The sequence below is a fragment of the Etheostoma spectabile genome, chromosome 5 (assembly GCF_008692095.1).
Source record: "Etheostoma spectabile isolate EspeVRDwgs_2016 chromosome 5, UIUC_Espe_1.0, whole genome shotgun sequence".
Classification (NCBI taxonomy): domain Eukaryota; kingdom Metazoa; phylum Chordata; class Actinopteri; order Perciformes; family Percidae; genus Etheostoma; species Etheostoma spectabile.
The window spans coordinates 7773600-7797996 of NC_045737.1; the positions used below are offsets into that span (position 1 = coordinate 7773600).

Sequence of the window (24397 nt, forward strand, 5' to 3'; positions counted from 1 at the left end):
TTTGCAAACAGGCACTGACCCCAAAATCAAACCCGATCTGTTCTGCACACTGCTGTGACCAAAGTTCTATATGAACAATAAATGAGAGATCATTCATAAACTTCAGAGGAAAATGTTTATTACAAGAACAAATGGACAGAATTTTCAACAACAAACACTGTGAAATGTTGCAGTATTGCTATTTCATACATACAAACTCCACAATGTCAAGCAATCTGTACATTAAACTGTTTAAGTGAAAATAACATTAGCAAACAAGAAATTGTCAAATCATGAACATTCAGATTTTGCTGATTAGGGATAGAGAGAAGGAGAGAGACAGAGAGAGAGATTCATGAAATTTGCAAAGTTGTGCAGGACAAAGAGCAGATTAGCACTCTTTTGTATGAATGTCACCATATGTTCGTATGAAGTCACAGTTTACATAACTGGTGCATTTTAAACACCAAGTGATCAAAATGCAAATGTCTTCAAATAAGCCAAAACAAATTTAAATGTAAAACAATCAGAACACATGTAAAAAAAACTGTTCATACAGTTGAAACTGATAACCAGCTACATATGTACCTCTAAAAATACTGACACATTATAAATTATTTGTAGCAATTAGGGGTGTGTATATTACTGTTTCTCTGAATTTTGCAAAAGTGTGTTTAGTTGGTTTGTTTCATACCAGTTTTTAAACTGGCAACATTTCTAATGGATTATGTCTCTTTCCAGTATACTGTTGAGAAACAAATCTTAAAATGCCTGATGTTTGTTCATCAATGGGCCACTCCTCATTTAGATTTCCATAAACACTGACAGCTCGTTTAACTTTACTTGGGACACAGATGTCACTTGAGCCCGAAATGAGATTTAGTTTCATAAATAAATAAATTAGACCTACATCATTCCCCTCTTAACTCCAACTCTGTACATAATCTTATACCATATGTACACAAATACATGCACACACATTCTTTTTTCTAGTCCATTTACTGTCAGTGCCCCGCATAAAGTTGCTATCCACAAATGTTGTTTTTCTTTTTTACTGAAATTGTATTTTTTACTGAAACAACCGTTGTAAACACATCAAAAACAAACGGCCACCAACTTCTCTCAATGGACAACAAGTCAGAAGTACTGTAGCTAGGGTTTGGCCTCTCATACTCTTGGCAACTGTGCAAGAGCTTCACATGAGAATGCTAATATCCAGTTACAGTATCTATTATTCATGCACTGTTGCACGCGTTCCACACATTCAGACACTCAAGTCAAAATCATTCTCCATTCATCAAACTTCCCCTTATAATAGCATGGTTATTGGCTCTAATCAGCCCGAGAACATGCATTCCAAAAACAAAACAGTGTCCCTTTTTACTGTTAATAAAACATGTCTTTCTTTAGCCTCTAGATGTCACCACAGATTGTGCTGTGTCTTTGAACTCCATCTGCTAAGTAGGTTATCTGGCTTCTTGTGCTTCAAAACAACTAACAGTATTCAGAGGCAATAAATTATATATCTTTATCATGAATTGTACACCTACATCAAGTATAATGATTCAAATTGGCAATGTTCTTTACTTATTTCCACATTCACACTCAAACTCTCCAATTTCTATTATCATAAACAGTTAATGATGGCAATGTAGTGTTAACGAATAGATCTTAGTGATGTTGAGCAAACACATTCAAAAACTAACCTGTGAATACATTTTAAGGCAAAGGGAATTGTCAAGGCATTTCCAACACAGATATTGCATAGCTAAGGCAGCACAGAACTGATACAGTGATATGTACAATAAACTGTATATTCAATGCCTTTTTATATACACAATACCCACATGAATTAGTGAGTACATCAACATGTATTTACACATTCATTCTCCTAAGCCTTTGACATGTGTATATATATAGCATTGTATTCCAGAGTACAGTTTGGTCAGAGGAGGAGCATCCAACAATTCTGTTTCAGTGACAATGACACAAAGTAATACAAACTTCACTGCTCCTCAAATTTTTTTCATTTAATCCACATAAGAGTAGAAATAAAGTTAAAATGTTTTACTGCAATAAACAGAATCTTGAACACCTGTAAGCATTTAAAAACAGATATCTAACTCAACTACATCAATTGTTGTGAAAAGGTGGCATCTTACATTAATAACCGCAGACCACTGTACAGAGATTGGTAGTGCATGTAGTGTTCATAATGTCAGAGGAATGACGGGGGTACCTTTGTCTATGTTACCTATTAGTATTTTGTAAATGTGAGTATACTGAGTCCTATATGAAACACACAACTGTGGAGAGACTGAAAATATCACAGTCACCAGTATTTTGACTATCAAGGCAAGCAGAGATGCTGTGGCAAACCACAAGAGGGAGCCAATCCATCTGACTAAAGATTTGGTGTTGACACTTGTCAACACCGTTGACAACGGCGTTGCAGCTTCAAATCCCTGGCACTTCACCATGCCCCTCAGTGGGGCACATGGCAGCACATATGCTCTCTCTCCATCTCTCTGTATCAACCATGAGAATTTCACAAGTGTCTTTGCAAAAACAAACCGTATTATTGGCAAAAGCATCCCCATGCACACATTAAAAGACAGTAAAAATAATATTAAAGACCATTCCTTTGGTAATAAATAATTTGGCTTGAGTGCAACATAAAAAGCAATTTGAACCCCTGCAGGTGTTCAGAGGAGAAACTAGGTGAAAAAGGACATGCAATGAAAACAGTCTGTAGCCCAGTCGCCAAGTCTTTTTTTACACAGTAGGCTAGTCAAAGTTTTTTTCATGACAACAACCCCCTGTGTCATCTGTGCTACATCCAAGCTTCAGTGTCCAGGCTCCCTGACTGTCCAGGGTAGGAGCAATCTTTGTTGCCCATTGCTGGGGAACGTGGTTGAGGATGGATCATATCTGTGAAAGCCTGGTGCAGGCTCTTGCATGTGGCTGGACGACCAGTAGAGCGCGAGCTCTGAGGGGACAGCGGTGGGGTGTGGTTTGGGGAAAACGTGTCGTAAGTCTGCAGATCTCTGTAGCTGACCGGTGTGGGGATACGTGATGGGCTGTTTTCTGGCCTGTTGTCAGTGCGAGGCCTCACCCTGCCTCTCAGTTTGTGCTTAGACATAGGGGCTACGCTGTCTGCCTTCTTTTGCCCTTTCTTAGTCTGCACCCCTTCTCCTTCAGTATCCCCGTTGGCCAGGGGTGAAGATGGTGGGGGGGATTCAGAGCGTGATTCGCTCAGGCTGAAACACATGGAAGAGGTTTCACTAGAGGAATCCTGGAAGGAGCAGTCCTCAGAGGGGGGAAGGGGCACAGGTGACGGACAAGCCTCTGGGGGCGGGAGCTCATCACTGCTGTCACCATTTTCTAGGTCAAAAGGGAGGTTTGGCAGGTGATTCTCCAGAGGAACATCTCCTTCAGGTCCTGTGCCCCAGCCAAGCTGACACTGCTGACCTGTCAGCCCCCCTGTGGGAGGACAACCTGCATGGTCTCCATTCATATTCCTACAGTGGAAAGAAGGTTGTGAGGGGACCTGATTCATCAATCCGTCTGTGTCTACAAGACCAGGCAGGGAAGATGGAGGTTCTCTCTCCTCAATGGAGCTAGAGATGGCTGGGAGCTTCTTGAGACCCCTTCCACGCTCCCCCCAGTGCTCAGGTGCTCCTTGACTAAAGTAGTGTGGTCCTCCAAAGTTGTGCCCATGAAGTAAATTTAAGGGGTCCTCCAGTGGGAAGTGACGGGAATTAGTTCTTTTGGATTCCCTGAGGTCAGGCAGAGTTCCTATCTTTGAGCCCACATTCAGGGAGGAGGTGGAAGAGTTAGAGGAGGAATAGGCAGAGTCCGTGACATTAGGATCAGTGGGTGCTGGCACTAAATGTGTCCCAGCTCCCTGCAGACTCACTTTTTCTGGGGCTCTAGAAGACACTCCTCTGGTCTGTTGTGTATTGGCCAGAAACTCAGCCTCAAAGCTGCGATACAGGTCCAGTTCTTTCTGGGGGTCTAGTGTTGGCAACATCTGGAAGCCAAGACCCAGTCCTTCTTCCTCTGGCTCCTGGCAATCCAGGCCAGACCAGTTTCTATGGTGGCCTCGCCCAGCAGAGCGAGGGCCCTGTGAGGTCCGAGAGGAGCGGGCAGCATGATGGTGAGAGTTGCGGGGAGTTGAGTGAGGTGAACGTCGCCCTCCTGAGGTGACTAGTGGCAGAAGTCTGCCTTTTCCTATGGAGGGTGAGCGAGGTGCAGGGGGTCTGGGAGTAGTTGTAATTTTTTTGCTGGGACTGCTGTTGTTGTTCTGGACCCCTTTAATAGGCGAGTTAGAGCATGAGGACGACTGCCTTTTGGTGAACCCACCACCTATTCTGGGAGAGGATGGGGGCAACTGTTTGCTCCTAAGGTCCTCTCGTCTGTCTGGAGGTGGGGGCTGAGGGTCTCTATAGCAGGAAGCGGGTCCTGGGCTGGCATCACTGGAACGAGTACGGCAGGTTAACTTACTCTGGCTGTGGGAACGTTGAACATGGAGCCTCCTCGGGCCCTCGTTTCCGAGGGAGCGGCCTCTCTCTGTACGGGATGTTCGCGATCCATCAGCGCATCCCTGTGGTGGGTTCGGTTTGAGTATTGGAGCGAGAGCAGGACGTTCCCGAGACTGACTGCGAGCACGGGGCAGTGAGGGACGCAGGGATGGGGTCTGATTTCCAGCACCAGGTCTCTCTATCACATGCTTTCCTTCCTTGCGATTGACAAGCAGGACTACTTCATCACCAGAGCGTCGGGAGGCACCACCCTGAGAGTACCGTCCCGCTCCTCCTCCTCCTCCTCCCCCTCCCTTAGAGGAGGCTGTAGAGGAGTCACTGTCTCCAGACAGACGTCTTGTCACTGGAAACTTTGTCTCCTTATTCCTACAATGTAGAAAAGAGTAATTCATATTCATAATATTACCACCAACGGTTTGTAGATGTTCTCTTTCTCAACCAGACACTCCACTATCATGCACCATCAGGTATTATCAGCTCCTTACTTGCACATCCAGGAGGAAGAAAATCTTGATCGATTTAATGATTACATTTCAATAAAGTATGTTTTTTAAGTTGTATATTTAAATACCCAGTGGAGGGTGTGTTGTTTGTTTTGTCTATTAAGATTCATTCACATGTATATCATTCTATATGTAAGAAAAAATCATTCGGTCTTTATATTATCATGATAGGTTGTTCAAATATTTCTGTTGTAACTGAAACTTTTAAAGCATCAGAAAATAGTGTAAAAAAAGTTAAGTTGTTGTCTAGAAAGAGTTCATGCATTAAAAGATCCGTCAGTCATTTTAGGAATGTCAGCATGCTGCTGTCCTGAGTTTTGACTTTTGGTGGTAAGGATACAATATTGTTTTCAGTTAGTTGAAAGGTTGTGCCTTTAATTAGTGTTTATTACACCAAACTTCTAAAGGCCTTAGAAATTAGACTTGTATATTTTTAGGCCTGCATGGAGCCCACCTGTTGACCTATTTCCCCAGTTAGCTGTGAACAGTTGTCTAGGGATAGTTGTCAGATTAGTCTTCATCTAGTCTGGCGCACTTGAAACAGGATGACCCACCCACACAGGGTTAATTCCAATGAGCTGTTGCCTTGACGTCTGGTCTGAGCCATCACTCAATACAGAAATGAACCACACATTGGCTAGAAGCCAAAGTAAACCACCATTCAGCTCCAAAATGTGTTAAACAATGGTGCCTTCACACTGACATATAGGGAAGGTATGTGACCAACTAAACCTTTTACCAGCTCCATGAATAGCATAAGGAGATTGTATTGTTAAGAGCTACTTATAATGGCCTTAACATGCTACTTCTCTATCACTGATGTGCCGCTTCAGAAGCATATGAGAGAAAACTGATGTGTGGTTTTATTTGTCACTGGCTTCATACTAATTCAGAACCATCTGTTTGCCATCCAGGATCAAAAGCTCACACAGAATCACAATCTTTAGGCAGTTGATAGTCTAATTAACTGAATGAAAGTAGAAGAGAGAAGACTGGGGAAAAGAAGAGCTGAGAAAAATGTGTTTGGTATCCACCTTGTAGCCACTAGGAAGTGCTGTAGGCTGGCTGCCTGAGATGGGTTTATCTGGCAATGTCACCTGAGATTAGACAAATCTGCTCTGGTCTAATCTGTGGTTTCCTGGCATGTGTGTTTGTTCTGTATATCCCCCAGTTCTTTGTGTGTTTGTGTGTGTGTGTGTGTGTGTTCTGTCTGACGGGTCATCTGTGGGAAAAGCAAGCAGCAAAACACTGAGTGTGACCTGCCAGGTGGTAACACACTTATCCCAACACTTATCCACACACTTGAGTAGGCGCAAACACTCACCTGAGAGGATTAAAGTGGCGAGGTTCTGAGCGGTCTCGTGGCGGCCGTGGGAGTAGAGTGCGTGCTGCAGAGTCGAGCTCGGTGGGGACAGACGGGTTCTGTGAGCGGCCGGGCCGTGTGGAGGAAGACGAGGCACATGGAGCAGAGGGGGGCTCCAAGGAGCGCCTGTCTGGAGGTTTGTATGGTGCGATGCCATCATTTCGCCAGTGTGGACCTGGGCTGGTGGAGCGGGAGGAGTGGGCGCTTGAGGACTTGCTCTGGGCTCCCTGACCTTGGCCACTGGCTTTAGCCTGGTGGTAGCGGTGGGCTGTGGAGACAAATTGATAACAAGTGTTTAAGCCAGACCTTTAACCAACATTGTCAGACAGCCTGTCCAATCACGAAGGATAAGAGTCAATTTAGAGGTCTAGAAATATATCGTAGCTAACCACATCAATGTCATCAAGCTCTTAGATAGCAGCAGTAGATAACATATTGTATGCTTCCCTGAGCCAGAAATAGACAGACCCAGCAAGATGCTGATGATCCCACTATTTAGGGAGAACATTTATAAAACACAAAAGACATACCCCTGTAATCTCTTGATACTGTTTAATCTTCAACCTCTTAGTTATAAATGTAGCACCAATTATGATTTCAGCTAGTGTCAGCTGTCCAGCCCAGACACTCGGCCCTTGACATCAACACTTCAGCAGCAGTTTGTGTATGGGCATGTATCACTGTGCTCTGTGCTGCTTATCAAAGTGAGTGAAACATTGAATAGTTTGGGTTTATAAGCAACAACAAAAAAGTCTTTGAGCTGAGATGAGTTCCTACACAGATGTTTTGTGGTATCAGGTAACAGAGTAAGAGTGACTTCACATTTTCCATTACAAACTTCATCATTTTGAAGGCCTACATTCCCTCGCTAGAAATACTTTTATTCTGTTTTCAGTATGAAAAAAACTGATTGTTGCTGGGCAATATAACAATGTCAAATCAGTCAACAGCAAAAATCCGTCTGTCTAAAATGAGGGAAATTTAGAATTGGATTAATTATAGTTATTTGTTTGTGTCTCCTTTGTTTGTGACAACCTTGCTGACCTTCCCAGTGTCTGCTCCTAGTCTGAACACAGTACAGCAGATATGACTCATTTGTTTATGATCTTGAATGCATTGTGAATTATGCAACAACAAGACGTAACAAGTAAGTAGTTTTATAAGGGGCTGATGGGGAACAGGAAGTGACCTCACCGAAAGCAGCACAGCGACATGGGTCATGCTTGTCCAAATAGTGCTCTAATGTGTCCCAGCCCCCTCCAACACGCACCATCACATGAGTACGAAGGACCTGAGGGATGAAAAAAGAAAACAAGGCTTCAATAGATGAACAGAAAATAACATGCACATTCATGCACAAATAAAGTGGCAAAACCTTTTGATATACTGCAGTACCACACACACTGCACAAGTCAATAGATATGCAAATTCCACAAGTGAGACGGCTTGCTGAAGGCTGGCCGGTCTTCAGTGTTACGTAACATCTAGATGCACCCCTGCCTGTGCCCCTGTATCTCCCTCCCCCACACCTCTTCTTTCTCTCAAATCACCCCCCAGCTGCTGCCATTATGAGGGCTGTTCATTGCCATGCCAACTCACAATTAAACAGAGTACGGTAGCATAAGAAAGAGCCAAAGTGCTGTGCTCTTTTTTTGGGCCTCTCTCTCTCTCATGCCTATCAGCTGGCTTCCCCGTGATTTCAGAGGGGAGCAGGGTGAATTAGCATGGTAACAACTCACTCCTGCTGTCCTCTATGCTCTTTGAGATTTTAGTTACCAAAGAGTAGAGAAGAGAGGAGAGGGGGCCTGGATAGCCATAACAGTGGAGGGGGGGGGGTTGGTGGATATGTCACTTCTTACTCTCATCTGCTCTTTGAAGCAAACATATCCACAAGATGAGACTGAAGAGCCTCACTTCCTGCAGGCAGAAGCTGTCGTAACTGATGCAACACAATTTGCCTGATGTGAGAGCCCCGTGGCTGGATCCCCCTGCCTTGGGTTGTGTGAGTGGGGTCTGCCAGCCACATGTTTTAAAGGTTGTATCCGTGTCTCAGACGGCAGACAAGGCAAAGCCATAACGACACATCTGCGTGGACTGGCACAGAGTTTTTTTTCCACCAAATCACACATGGCACAGCGCCTCATGTCCGGGTCCCTGACTGCTGTCAGACACAGACGTGCATCAAAGTCTGACCCCACCTTCTCTCTAATACAATCTCTGCCAATCCATTACAAGTCTTTTCATCGGCCTTGTGCCCCTACTACATCAAATCCGTCAAAACAGCTGATCTGCTTATCTCTATCAGACCTGAGAGTATTAAACTGCTTATCTCCTCTGCTCCGCCGGAATGTCAGTAACAGGTTTACTGTTCGTGTGAGGCTGCGTGGGCAGCATGTGCCTACAGTAAAAGGCTGCAGGAATATTTTTATCCACACTGATGTAGAATTTCCACAATAAAAACATTGCAAAAGGTCAGTGAACAGAGATCGACATACGGTAACACTTTATAATAACCATCCCTAACAAATGGTAAATTGATAGTTAATTAATCTTTAGTTATTAGGTATTTAACTGTTAAAAGTTCTGATTTATAATATTTATTAATTATTGGTAATGTTAGAATTAATGTTATTTTATCATTAGTTAACTGCCATGTACAAAAATACTTTTATAACTTCAGATAGATAGTTAATACAGTGGTTAATAATTGTTTGGTAAACCATCCATAAAATGCAATCTATAAAAGAGATTTCATTATTTGAGCTCTGATAATAGCTATCTAAATAATGGTTACAGATGCTTTACAAAGTTTTTATTAATCATTAAATAGGTATTATTTTCATCAGATGCAACTTTATAATATAGACATAGACATCCAAAAAATGTTTATTAACATTTTATAAACAAGTTCTTAATCATTAACAAACAGTTATTATAATATATAAAATGTTTTGATGCGAAAACAATAAACTGTTAAAATAAAAGAAATTAAAGCATAACTAACAACTAGTAAACATAATTAATTATCATTTTGTTGTTAGTTAACGGTCCTAAAGGACATACTGCTTTTTACATTACATTACATGCCATTTAGCTGACGCTTTTATCCAAATTGACTTTTGCTACATGTGTCAGAGGCCACACGCCTCTGGAGCAACTACGGGTTAAGTGTCCTGCTCAGGGACACATTGGTCGATGTATCACAGTGGGAATTGAACCCTAATCTCCCACACCAAAAGCATGTGTCATATCCACCGCTATTACCATATAGGCCTTAGTTGTCCCCTAACACTGTATCTGAAGGCTCTTTCCCAAAATTCAGCCTTGGTGCAGAATTACAGCAACTAGAGCCAGTCCCACAATGAGCTTTCCTTAAGACCCGCCATTTCTGTCTGTAGCTTTAAATGTTACTGAGGAGGAGAGAGGGGGGCAAGGTGGAGGGTGGGGGTATGGCCTTTCTCGACCAACTGCCATGCTTTGCTTGTTTTCAAGCCACAGTGTTGTCACTACCCGATGTAAGTTGAGTGCAGATGTGAGTTGCACATGCTTCACTTGCGATAGGGCTGTAACGACATGCAATATGAAACCAAAATCGCTAAGATCCACAAACATGTTTTTGCGGAGAGAGAAGGCAGAATTGCGACACACCCCTTGCAACTCTTGGAGTTATCCTTCCCGTCCAGATCCAATGCTATCACATTTTTAAATTACTATTAGTATTAGTCCTTTTAGTGCCTTATCCCCTTTTTCTCTGGTAAATTTAGCTAACTGTAAAGACGGCTAAAAGGGTTAGAGTTAGGCTAACGGCTAACCCAATCCCAACTGAAGCCTTGCAGTGCAGGGAGAGTGAGGCAGACAGACAGGGGTGTGCTAGCTAGCTGGCTAAATTACCATTAGATTAGGCGTCTATCTATACAGTTAACGATACTGATGAATTCATGGTAGCCCAGAGTTGTGAACTGTGGTCAAAACAATCACACTAAAAATAACTGAGCGTGTATGATATTGTAATCTTATGTTACCCACCAAGAATTAGCTAACATTCTAGACCAAGCATTAGCATTAGCTACTGGTTGTCAACCAGGATCTTTACAGTAGGCACCAAAGCACTTTTCCTCTTCGGCCCCCGAGTGGGCCAAATTCTCTGGGCACCAAAGCAGAGAAAGGGGAGGTAACCTTTCCCCTTATGACATCATAAGTGGAATATTCCAGATCGGCCAAGGGTTCGGTTTACACCTATCGCTATTTCTAGCCACTGTGGGACCATAGGCAGGCTGGGGGAACTCATATTAATGTTCCAAAAATTCATAAAGTGAAACTATAAAATATAACTGTTAATTTAGGTTTAATTGACTATCAATTTAACATTCATTAGCGAATGATTATTAGAAAGCGTTACCTTGCTTTGTCTAAGCAGTTTACAGAATATATCTGCCGTCACTTCTGACTCTCATTTATTTTAGTTTTTGCATAGTGTACAGTATACTACTACTATAACAGAGGTGTTATGAAATATAAAGACATGGTTTCACATCGCTATTTATATCGTTAACTGTGGAGGAGGAGTAGCTGTCATGATGTTAACAGCTACTGGGAATCCAAATAAACAAATATCTTTGTGTAAGTGGAGTGGGATAATTATATGACTATAAAGAGAATTATCAAGGGTCTTAAAATGCTGTATGACTAAATCTTCACTTGTTGAATTCTATATCACTTGTTGTCATAGCCAACAAGCTTATCGTGCATTCCACATGTTATATATAATTCTGCAACAGGAGTCTGCCAACGAGTCTGTTGAGGCTAAATAGATGACATGGGACCATGTTCCACTTTACATTTATGGCTTAGCTGCCTAATTTCCCAACCACTGAAGGGGTATCACAGTCTTCAGTGCAGAGAGACCCAATCCCTGTTTCTATGGCAACAGCGAACAGAGAGACTTCTTGTCATCATTGTGGGGGTGTGTAGAACCAATTTCTTCTTAAATCTGTCTGATGAGCTCAAAAATGAAGCTCATGGTTCATTTCAGCTGTTGTGCCCCGCAACTGAAGGCATCTCCTCCCTCTAGGGAGAAACCTCCCGAGGGACAAAGACGTCTTATTAACTCCCCCCTCATATGACCCGTTCACCCATTAGCTTTCTCTGCTTCATGCCCTTGTCCAGCCCAAGATCCTCGGAAGAGCTTTGATAGCTGAATAGGGGTGTGTTGACTCCTAAAGCGGCTGCCTGCTTCCTCCCCTCAGAAGAACAAGGGAAGTGTGTTGGCAACACTTAGCTACTCAGGCATACGTGTGATCACTGTCATCTCCCGTGATGAATCAGGAGAGGGCAGCGACAGTGTGTAGAGAGATAATCTGACAAGTCAAAAGGCTCCCAGACACACACACACACACACGCACACTCTCTCTCTCTATCTCTCTTTTTCTCTGTAAACAGGCTCATAAAAATATGTCTGTCCCATTTAGTTTTAGTTATAGTAGTATGATAGCATCTTATCTCATCTTAAAATGTCTGTTCAAAACATGAGCTTCCATTAATCAAGAAGGGAGAAGAGATTACAGTATGCATTTTTAATTTTGCTGAAGGGAGGACAGGTCTTTCATTTTTTTTCCTCTCCCCAAATTTATGCTTCAGTCTTCCCTCGCATGATTGATTTAAATTAAATTAATCACATTTAACAGCCGCTAATGATAGCTTTAGTGCACGTAATTGCTCATAATTGGGATTATGACATGAAATGAAAATGCAGAGGAGTAAATTATTTCTCTTTTACAGGACTTAATTTATCACAGACAATCACTTTAGTCTACATCATAACAGAAAATAAAATACCTATTACATACTCTTTGAAAAATGTTTGGATTATGAATAATTTTGTTTGCCATTAATTTGGATCTAGATAATTCCACTGCTAATATGTACATTTGTGGGTATTGTAAAAATTATTATTCCAGGTTTTAGAAATTACACATTTTTATTTCTACATGTTTTGAGTTATTTGTTTATTTATTTCTATATGATTTGAGTTATTTGTTTATTTATTTCTATATGATTTGAGTTATTTGAGGTAAAATCCTTTATTAGGTGGAGGGTGTTGCATTTTTCAAGTCAAGGACTCCAAAGAAAATATTAATTATGCTGGGGTGTTTCTTGATTTAAAAAAAAAACAGTAAAATACAAAATTCAACTCCTCTCTCCACCCCATAGTTTTCTACAGACCCTTACAGTTGGTCCGACTGAGTTCAGTACACATGACACCTTTGGAGAACGTACAAAAAAGCTATTTCCCAGGTGTGTGTGTGTGCCTCACATAGTGTTTATCACATCTCCATGTCGGGAACAAGTGGTGCCACTAAAGGTGAAGAAATATTGACATTACAGACCTGTAATGTAAATGCAGACCACTTGGATGCCATCCGACGAGTCTATTAATCTGGCTGGGGTACATTTTAGGTAAGTGAAACCAAATCGATCCCTGGTTTCCACCAGCCTTCCTGCCCATTCCTGTGAGGCCTGATTTGGGTTGGGTGGTAGCTTTTAAACTGAAACTGAGACAAGCAGTCCAGCAGAAGCAGGCAACAGCCAAGATAAGGGCTCAGGAAATGACGTAAAGCTCTAATTGTGTCTCAGTGGTAAAAAGTATAGTCCCGGGAGTGGTACAGTCTGTAAACACTCATCTGAGAGACATGAATCACAATGCTGTTACATCCAATGTAGGCTACAATTCTCTGGGTGGTTTATCTGTTGCTACATAACCCTGCTCTCCTCGAAACAGCACATGATGCCATATGCTAACACCGTATGGCTCCATGCAATTACTGCAGGCCTCACGGCCTGTTGTGCCAAAGTAGCTTCTATTTATCCATCTTAACATGTAGTGTAAAACTGACTTAAGGATAATTCAGGTTTATTACAACTTTGGTCTATGTTGTTGTAGTTTCATAGTAGTTTCAATTGTAGTCATTTCTACCAGACATCTGTCAACATCGCTACAGTTTAGTCAGCTAAACCACTTTGTCTGGAGGTTAAAATCAAAAGTGAGCCATCAACTTAAATTTCGGTAAATTTAAGTAACAATAATCTGAAGAAGAAGACAAATATGTACCTGCACATTACCATCTAGTTCCAAATTATTTTTTAATTCAACCTGAAAATGACAAAAGTTTGGCTACAAATGGTCTTCCTAAGGCGTCCCTGTAGAAAAAAAGGAAAATTTAGAGCAAAATAGCAGTGGGCAAGTATTTTTTTGCTTAAAGTTAAACCACGAGGTCGATCTGTAAACTGTGATGGATGTTTACCATCAACAGTTGGGTAATAATTATACCAATCATTTTCATTTCTGTCTTGTAAATAACTAGTGGGTTAGACTGATGGAGAATGAGAGTGACAGCAACAACTCCAAGCTGTCAACAGGGAGCCTTAAGAAACCTCCTGCGTATCTTCTGGCCTACGTTTAACACAATCTCAGACCAACAACTACTCGCTCGGTCCAATCAAGAGCGCATCGACACCATCATTATGAGAAGGCGGTGGAGCTGGATTGGACACATCATGCAGAATAAAAAAACAGGACCACATCACAAGAACTGCCCTCCACTGGACACCTGAAGGAAGGCGTAAGAAAGTAAGACCCAAAGAAACATGGCGTCAAACAGTGGGGAGAGAACTGAAAGCCCTAAAGCAGACTTGGGGTACAATCCAAAGGTTTTCCCTAAACAGACAGGGGTGACAATCCCTTGTTGCTGCCCTACATGCCAGTAGGCACAGAGGGCAGTAAGTACGTAAGTACGTTGGCCATGTTGTCTTAATAATATTGCAGACATTTGTTCCGAATTATATATTATAGTTTGTGTATTTAAAACATTCATGCAGTTGATCAAAACATCTTGAATGCAACGTTTTCACTTTTATTTTCCTGTCTACCTTATTCTTTAAACATAAAACGTGGAAGAAATGTGTCATGGCTCACAGTGACAGGTAATTCTGTTAATGGTGGCGAGGGCCTACCCTTATGAAGATCAATGCACTGGAGTCTCCCACTTTGTACTTCCCCTCCGACACCTTGATCATGGGAAACTGAGCTGGACAGGAACACCGGCCCAGAATCTCACGCACCTGCGGAGAACAAAACAAAAGCAGTTTAACATCCACAGCGGACAAACATGACACACACATCTGAGAGGAACCTGACAGTTACACATCTGACAGTGATCCCTTCCTGTTCTTCAGGTCAGTGCTCCCACATGTGATCATGTTTAGTCACATATGTCTGTAGCCATGAGCAAAGCGCTGCCGTTCCGGAGTAGGATGTGTCAACAACACAATGAATCTGTTTTGTGGTGTGAGAAATGAGCAGTCTTGGCTGCCTGAGAGTACGTGGGGTGTTGAGTGTGGATTGCTCGTGCGTCATCTTCCTGCCAACTTTTCTCTCCAAGCACCCACGGAGCGTAAGGGTACCCCGCCCTGTTCTCTCACCACATTAAAGCCCTGCCTCATTTCATTTCTACAGAACATTTTGGTAATTTAGCTACACCGCAAAAGTGTCACAAAAGCACAAAAATACACATGTGACCATGCTAATGAATACTCTCTGTGCTGTAACATGACAATGTTTCTGGTTGTGACATCATAAACTGAGGAGAGAAAGAGCTCTGAATCCAGACTGGTGGTGATGATGTCAGCAGGCCTGTGCTGCCAGCTGGGTTTTGAATCAAGAGTCATAGCCAGTGCCCTTGCTGTGGTTGGGGGTGCTTATTAGGCAGAGACACAACTGCAGGGTGGAGCGAGATTTGCCTGTGTTGCACGGGACTGGGCTCACGCAGGATTGGACAACTTTGATGTTTTTCTTGGCGTCTCTTTCAGACAAAGGCGTATGCACACTTTTCAACCAGGAGGGAGAGAAAGTAAAGCAGCAAAGTGGACAAAGGAAAGCACAGGAAGAGAAGTTTAGTAACTACTCCTAGTTGTGTGTGCAGGGGCAGCCATTACCAATGGCAGGAGAGTGTTTTATTGATATTTAAAGGATCAAATGGAAAATATCAGGTTGTGATCTCCCACCCTTTGGCTGTTTACAGTAGCTTGGCTTGCATGTGGTGTGTGTGTGTGTGTGTGTGTGTGTGTGTGTGTGTGTGTGTGTGTGTGTGTGTATGTGTGTGTGCGTGTGCGAGAAAGCAGGCTGGCCTAAAACACCACGGTGTATTCGAAAGATTAAGGAGGAACCTAGTTATTTTCTTGAAACAGCACCCTTCATTCTCTCCCATGCTGATTAAAGACGGAGGAATCAGCGCTAAGCCTTAGCACCTCACCTGCCACCCTGCTTGTTTTTTCTGTCTCATCTGCTTTGGTGTCTATCAGCCTTTATTCTTAGCCCGTCAACAGTCGCTGACCCGCCCTATAGTTGTCTTTGCTGTCTTTGTTTTGCTTACATTTCTACATCTGCTTGCTCTCTCTCTCTCTTTCTCTATGCTCTGTCACTCCGTCTTTCACCCTGTCAGTAGGTGGACGAGCCCTGTGAGGAAAAAAACCCTGCCATTGACTTAATGGAAAGGTTGCTACGGCAACAGAAACACACATAGCCTTACACTTCCCTTTTAACTGTACTTTTTTTTCATTCTGGCTATAGTAAAGCCTTTCTCTCCCTCCCAAAATCTCCCCCAGAGCAGTTAGGCTGAGGTCATAAGTTTTCCTCCCCTCCAGTGGGAAGGTGACAGACTCGCTGACTTTGTCTCATCCAAAACACTGAGCAGGATACACAGTTGAACCATGAAGGGTTTCAATAATAACCTAATCAATAGCAGCCCTGGCATTTCAAATATTTACTCTGTGGAGCTTTTGACACGAAATGTGTGCACTTCCCATGTCTTCACTTTGTCAACAATGGCTACACTCAGACACACGGAAACCAAAAAACACACACACACACATACACCAAAATGAGATAGAAGGGGAGGAGGCAGACAAGGTCATGCGAGTAAACATGCAGAATTGGAGCTGGAACATCGCGAAAAAGTGAAGAATAAATTATGGATGCATGTTGGTCACATGAGAGACGCTTTCAGCAAGAGCTGCAGATGTTTGAGAAAGAAAAGAAAAGAAAGGCGACTAAACAATCCACAGCATGCCCCTATCCTGAGAATCTACTGTATCTATCTTAACGTAGGAATTCAAGAGATGTTTTGAGCAGAGAGAGAAACACTTTCATTATTAAGAGTTTGCCGTGACATTCCCTTTGGATTGAGCAGCTGGGTTTGCCTCCAAGCAGTTTAATATAAAGGCCATATACAGTACTTATTGCTATTACTAACGATCCCACTGCTCAGATCGCGTCATATCTGCTCAGTCCGAGTCAACAATCTGTTCATTCCTTTCCTTCCTGACTTGCAAACATCTGAAGAGCCATTCATGGAAGAGACTAAGGGGCTGAGCAAACCCTTGGGATGAAGAGAGGAAATGGGAGATGTTTAGGTTTCATCAGTTCCTTTTCAGATTTGAAATATGGACTAACATGCCATTCTAAGACAGTAGCTTAACAAAATGGTATCATAACAAAGGCATGTCCAAGATCGCCAATTTTGTTCCATTCTAACAAGTCTATTTGCTGTTGTATGGTTTTAATTTAAAGGTTATTATGTGCATATACAAAATATAGTTCTGGTTTTAGATTTCTGGTTTTGCGGGTCAGAATGTACTCAAAGAAGCCGCACATCCATCTGACTATTACTCTGTTCTCTCCTGATGAGTCAACAAACAATGTAGAGTACAACCACACAGTCATCAAACATAGGTGTGCTGGCTGGCCTGCTGTAACTAGCTTCTTTCTGTGATTGCTATGCGAAAAGGATAGTCATTGGCAATATCTAACAATAAAAACATTACAACACACCCAACAGGAATTTATACGAGGCAGTTTTTAGGATTTTACTTCTGTGAGTCAACAGGAGATTGGAGGGTTTACGACAGAAAACACTTTTCAAAAGGTAAAGGAAATTGGGAGGATTATTAGATGGTATAATTTATACAGTGCTTTCAAGGTGAATTCAAAAAAATACTCTGCTCTTAGCTTATCATGTTACCCTGAGGATCTCCTGTCATGACTGGAAACTTCCCAACATAAAGCCATCTCACGATCAGATAAGCACAGAGACAAGAAAACGCTGCGGGCGCCTGCTTTGGTGGAGGGAAAGTTTTTGGAACTTGAGGGCTTCACCACCCAGTAAGCATTCCAAAAGACTGTGAACGCACACTGAGACAGCTACATATCAGACTCCATACTCTTATTAAATCACTGTCCTGACAGCCTGCATCAACGACTCCTCTGTGAAATCATGCAATATCTCATAACATCCTCTCGTCCTCCTCTTATTAAAGTGTGTGTGTGTGTATGTGTGTGTGTGTGTGTAATTTATGCTAATTATGTTGGAGCATTAGCCTGGGAGGCCAATATTTAGAGACTATTAGCATGCTGATCCAACAGACCAGACCAGCAGAGATGAGACAGAAAAACAGAGTTGGGTAAATGCCTCGGGATCAGTTAGTGTCAGCAACCTTCCACAGGGCAACAGGTAGAATAATATAACAAACAAAGAATGCGTTGCCTGAAATATGCACACTTTCTTCCTGGCTGAGAGTCATATAAGAAGATCAATACCACTTTTACATCTGTCCATTAAATATAAGGATAGTCAGCAGCCGGTTAGCTTAGCTTAGCACAAAGACTGGAAACAGAGGAGACAGAAGAAATCCAAAACTACAGCATATTTACTGTGCAAACACAAGAATGCAAATAAGCATATCATGCAAAATGTCAAACTATTTCTTTATTTGTAACAAAAATACGATAATAGCATGCCTTTGTATAGTTTAATAACCTGTGTTGTGTGTCTGGCTGAAAAATCTAATCATACTGGCTCCAGGAAAGGCCTCATCCGCCGCATCAAGGAAACCATTCTCTGAAAATCGATGCCTGTCTTCTTGCCACATGAAAAACTGCACATTGGGGTGCTGGGAGAATATATAAATTTAATGGACATGACATGCTGCAAGGCAAATAACTCTATTATTCATCTGCTTCAGTCAGACAGCAGTTTAATTACCCAGCACAGGAAGTCAAAAATCAGACCAGTCATTTGTTGGCTTGTTTTTTGAATAATAATTGTTGGGCATTCTATGCCTTTATTAGGCAGGGCAGCAAAAGACAGCAAAGGGGGAGAAAGACCTGCAGCAAAAGCGCCACAAGTCGGAATCGAACCCACAGCCACCACAGAGTTTCTGCACATGGGGCACACGCCCAAACAGGCAAGCCATCCAGGCTGAACAATACTCAGCACTTTTTCATTGTGACAGCCGAGGTTAGAGGGACTGCTGTTCTCATCCTGACAGTCTCCACCTGAGACCAGCAAGAGCAGGTGCAGAAAATAACAAGACTACCCACACGGACAGCAGCCTATTCAGATAAACATCCAAACAAATGATAATCATTTAAACGATTAGGGAATAGCACAAAACGCAATAACCACATGAAGCGGGCAATATGCAAAGTGCAGAGTCAGCTGTTTCCACATGCACCCTGCATCATGGAAAATAGTACGGAGGAGTGCAATCTGATCCGTACTGTTACTGTGCAAATTATATAGGACAAAAAAAAACTTGCAAATACTAAACCCCTAAAAACATGAGTGCCTGTGACGCAGTAGGGAGAAACACTGAAGGGTGCCACGCTCTCTCAGCAAAGTGTATGAGTGTGACCCAATGCAAAGCATGATGACCTACTTTTCTCTTTCACTCTAGCTCCCCTCTTTACTGTAACTCTCCCTCCCAGAGTAACATCCATTCCAGTCAGGTTTAACAGAGTGTACAGTGAAGTCACTCTAGGCACACTATCTGTTGTCTACTCCCCCTTTTTACTCCCTGAATACATGAATTGGACCCTAAGGTTATTGGAGTAGACTTTCCATATAGGCATAATACGCACATCCTCTCTTTATTACCCCTTCCCCATTTGCTCGGCTGGTGTCTCCATCTAAAGACGGTGATTGAGACATCAGCCTTTGATTGCCTCGCTGTCAACAGTCTATTCACATCTCCCTCTTCAATGCCACTAATAAGACATACTGTTCTGCTCTTTGCTTTAATAGAGACTTGTGGTGGGGGATGGGAATGAGGGCTCACACATATATGACTAAACAAGGGCTGAATGTTGAAGCCGAGGGCCAGAAGAGACATGAACCAGTTTATATGACTGAGCAAGAAGAAGGATGAAAGATGCGACTGAAGGAAGGCTGGGAAGCTCCAATGGCCTGTTGTATTGAGTGCATTATGGGGTCAGGAAGTGTAATTTAAATGATCACATGTAAGTCACTTTGCATAGCTCTGTATGTGCCCAGGGCTTAATTGCAAGACCTAGAAAAATATACAAAAAGGTCATTTTTTTGTAAAAAATAATTCTTTGCAATAGGCTGCTTGCAGTGTATAGTAAAAATACACATCAATCAAAGTCATGATCCCTATGTAGTGATGATATTGAAGAAAATCCCCTTATGCACAGGATAAACTGTATGTGGAGAATATAGCTGTGTGAACCAGCTGCTGTCTGTACCACTATTGAGAAAACCAACATCTCCAGGAGTGGCGAAAAATAATCATTTATTACTGACTCAATCTAAGGTTAAGGAAATGAGACGCCGGTCTTCCTCAACTTTACAGTGGAAAACTGTCCCGCAGTGATATGAGTAATGGTAACACACAAAGCGGCAGATCCGTGGGAGACACAGTGGTGGTGAGTGTTTGCGTGTTTACATAAGGACGCCTTGTAGACAACAGCTTTCTTAAGATGAAATACCCAACAGGTGGTTGTGGTGACACATCAACTACTTGCATTAAGAGTCACAAGTGTATTATTTATCTATATTTTAGTTTAGTTATATATATATATATATATATATATATATATATATATATATAATATATATGGCACACATTTCTCTACTGTGATTATTGAATAGCCAGATGTCCTTAAAGGGACTTGTACTTACCACACACAATAATGACCTGTAATCCTATTATCTCTACACGTGTATTGTCTTGTTGAACTCAACAACAAGATTAGTTTGATCATCCAACTACCACACAACGTATAGAAGAATATACAGTTGCCAAATCTCATTGAGACGCTGTGAGCTGCACGAGAGAGTACAGAGAAATGTAAAGTTGGTCTTGATATGCGATTCGGAATGCATGAATAGGATCCTGTATAAAAGACTTGGTGGTCCTGCACAACTCACATTGTCAGTTTGAGATTTAATTGGATTAAGGCATCGTGGTGGCAGAGACATGTAATGGCATCGTCCTGGATTCACGCACAAACGGTGATTGTAGGTAGATGTAGAGTTTTTCGTAAAGAAAACAAGATAACTGAAAGAAAACTGAACATTTGTAGCATTTCAGTTTGCACAAGCATCTGAAGCTGCCGTGCACATCTCTGCGGGAGTTAATGGCCTGGTAATAAATTGATGACATTTAATCAATATGTTATTGCATCTGAATAGAGAGGCATCTCATGAATAGGTTGATCCATTATTTATTTGAAAAAATCTGATTCAAAATTAAGTTATCATGAATATAATAATTATTCATCATCTTGCATCCATATAATAATAATGAAAACAAAAGAGCAAAGCCATCCTGTAAAATACAATCTGTGTGTTGGATGATGCAGGGTGTCGGGACTTGACTGAGTGCAGCAGACACACGGTCTGGTGTCACAGCTGTGGACAGTGCAACTACCAATGAAGATATGAGCTTAAACTTTTCTTCCTCTTCGTCCCTGTCAGATACTCATGTCTACTAGTGATGAGGTTTCCACTAATGGCACATTAATCTGTTGTAAGACAGAATACAAAGAAAAGTATAATGCAGGATAAACTTGTGACTGATGTTATGGAGGACAGAGAGGCTGAAGCCTTGCAGCGAGAACCGCGGGGGTAGCCTATGGAGCAGATATTGATCAAACTTTAAGGAAAAATGAGAATTTCATTTTGATTGTTTCCTGGTAAAAACAAAACTGGTACAGCCCATGACATTAAAATAAATCCAGTGGGAATATGTCTGGGCCTCAAAATGAGAAATGGACCACAAACAGCTGAATCCATTAGACAGGATGTGTTGGTACACCTACCCTTCATAACACTGAACTATTTTAATATTGCGGCCTCTCATCTTAGTGCCGCTGTGGTTTCTCTGTTAAAAAGCCTCATGTTGCTGATGTGGGCTGTTCTGTGCAGCTTGCATGTAAGCAGTTTTCTAAGGTTGACAGGGAGGGTGGAATAGATTTTATTCACCAGACACACGATGACTGGGAATGTCACTTCCCAAATCAGTCGAGTCAAAAGCATCTGACGGTCACTGTCCAACTGCTGAGGGGTGGGTCCGTGCAGATGAAAAGGAAAGACAGACACACACTCTGTAGCTTTCCCGGGATCTTTTTGTCCGGATAACTCAGTAGGCTTATTTAATCCTCAGTCCTATCAGTAAGAGGGTACGGACTCAGACAGTCTGGATACGAACAGCGCACATCCTCAGGCACATGCTCTCCTATTTCTGTCTGTGGAGGTCACATTGGAGCCGCTCTGCTCTGCTGCCTGACCAGCATGAGTGTGACTGTCTCCCCTCCTCCCTCTCTGCTGCCCCTAACATCTTTGGTGCCAAAGACGGACATTGTTCTCTTCATCAACATGAAAATATCAACATCTCCCCCACTCACAACCCCAACGCTGGTCTTTCTTCTGTCTGCTCATTAGCTCCGCCCTAACGAGACATTTGGCTGGTGTCAGGCAGGCCCTGGCAAAGGTCAGCCAGTTCAAATGACACATGACAAATGACAAGAATGGATGGTTTGGACTCCACAGGAGAAGGAATGTATTAAAACCAAGTATGTAAAGTATGATTAAGAATCTTTCTTGATTGATTATTCTTGATGTCAAGCTAAATGACCGAGGCAGAAGATGATTACCAACGCTGTAGAGGCAGAGCTGACGATATGAGACGCATGAGAAAAGAGTGGACTTTTGACCTTTCAGAGACCAGTTTGGTCCGTGTGCTTATGACACCCAAATTCTTGTTTTATCTGAAAGGTCACAGGTCAACTCATTTCTAGTGCATTCTTGTTGTCAGCTCTGCTTCTACCGTGTTGGTAATTATCTTCAGCCTCTGTCATTTAGCTTGTCCATCATTGCACTGACATGATATTTTCAGAGAGGGTGCTCTACTTTTGACCCTTTTCGGTGTTTTATGGGAAAGATCGGCCTTCTATGAGCTACTTCATGCTGTTTAACACTACACAAAACACATTGGATAAGATTCCCTTCTGACCAAGGCCAGAGGGTAAGAAGCCTGTGGGAGACTGTACTTATACTGTATTTCACACATGGATATGAGTAGCCTAGTGATTAACTTGTGTGAAAATTGAGCTGTAAGATCTATGATGACTTGTATGAATCATCATGCAGTCATGACACAGAAGTTAAATCAGGGCACTAATTAGGCCACAGACGCTTGTGTTTACATCGTTTCAACTCACCAACTCATCCAAATTGCGCATGTCACATAAAACCCTCTTCTGTGGCCAGACGAACGGCTCTGGATCAGGTTCATCTTCATCCTCCACACTCTGACTGCTCTCCTTCCGACTGACACACCTGCTGGGGGGGCTCTGCTCAGCTGGCTCCCCTGCATCAATCCGCAGGCTCTCCTGGTCCCGGATCTCCTCCTCGATCTCCTCCTCAAGCTGGATCAACATGGGGGCCAACATGCCAAACTTGGACCCACGTCGTGCCACCTCAAGGAGACACAGAACAAAATTCTTCTCGTTGCATCTCTCCACCAAGTCATTTGTCTCAAACATGAGGACGTCCTTGATCCAGAGCTCCTGCCTGCACCAGCTGATGAAATTGGACACATTGTCCCGCGCCACAAACGAACCAGGGACAACACTGCGTGACTGAAAGACCACATCTTTAGATGGCACCTTCATGGAGTTTGCAGCCTCCGGGTACTCCAGCTGGAAGTCCTGCGCGGCGCGGTTCACGTTGTTGGCGTGCCGACAGAGGGCACAGCCCGTCCCCAGCCCATCCATAAAGGTGTCCGCAGTGATATCCAAATCGTACAGCGTGTTCAGCCATTCAGCCAGATCCTCCTTCATGGCATACAGGTATTCTTCGCTGGATTTAAAAGGCCGGATACTCTTGGAGGCGGAGGACTGGATGTTGCTCTGATCAGCCATGTTGTCGAATTATACGTTGTAGCCTGTTAATAAAGTCTATTTGATAATTCCAAATTGTCTCATTGCACAACTGCGCTCCAAAGCGTCATCCGCAAAATAACCGTGTTGGCGCACCCATTCCGGATTGCATATCTGGTTTCTTATGGAAGCTCCTTGAAACCAGGCTTTGTGTTGTCAGAGACATATCGGGATGCGGACTGGTCGTGGCGCATGGATGCGTTTTCCGGATGTCTCTGCGAATCCCGTTTCCTTTAAAGAGCGCATCGCCGGGTCCCGGAGTGAGAAGGAGAGTGGAGCAGTCCGGGACGCCGATACACACCCATGCGACGATCCGTCAATCCACCCGGTGGGCGGTGGGTCCTCTCACCCACAAAAATCCACGTGTCACCATGTCTGTGTGGCGGTCAGTCAGCTCCTCATCGATGTAATCACGACCACAGAGCAGCACCGAGTCCACAGCTCATCTTCCCTGCCAATAGTCCCGCCTCTTGCACTGAATATGTTGACCTGCTGTAGCTTAGACCAGCAGAGCGACTCGGTGGCACATCCCATTATGAGGGATCAAGGCTCGGCAGAGGAGGAAAACTTAACCCCATGTTCACCAAATCAGCATGCACTCTTTAAAACTGTGACAAGGGCACGTTGTATAACGGTGGATGAATAGTGCATCATATTTTATTTGTTGATCGTATGTCTGAATCTGCAAAGTTAGGCTACTATTAATTATAGT

At 42.8% G+C, this 24397-nt stretch overlaps 1 protein-coding gene across 1 annotated transcript; it reads right to left on the minus strand.

The window, feature by feature from the left end:
- Positions 1-96: 96 nt before the first annotated feature.
- On the minus strand, positions 97-23667 carry gas2l1 (growth arrest-specific 2 like 1). Its single transcript, XM_032515847.1, has 5 exons — positions 22966-23667; positions 14400-14507; positions 7584-7680; positions 6351-6657; positions 97-4889 (listed from the first exon to the last, which is right to left on the minus strand). The coding sequence occupies exons 1-5, from the start codon at positions 23665-23667 to the stop codon at positions 2813-2815; spliced, it is 3291 nt and encodes a 1096-aa protein (XP_032371738.1). The 3' UTR covers positions 97-2812.
- Between the last annotated feature and the right edge of the window lie 730 nt (positions 23668-24397).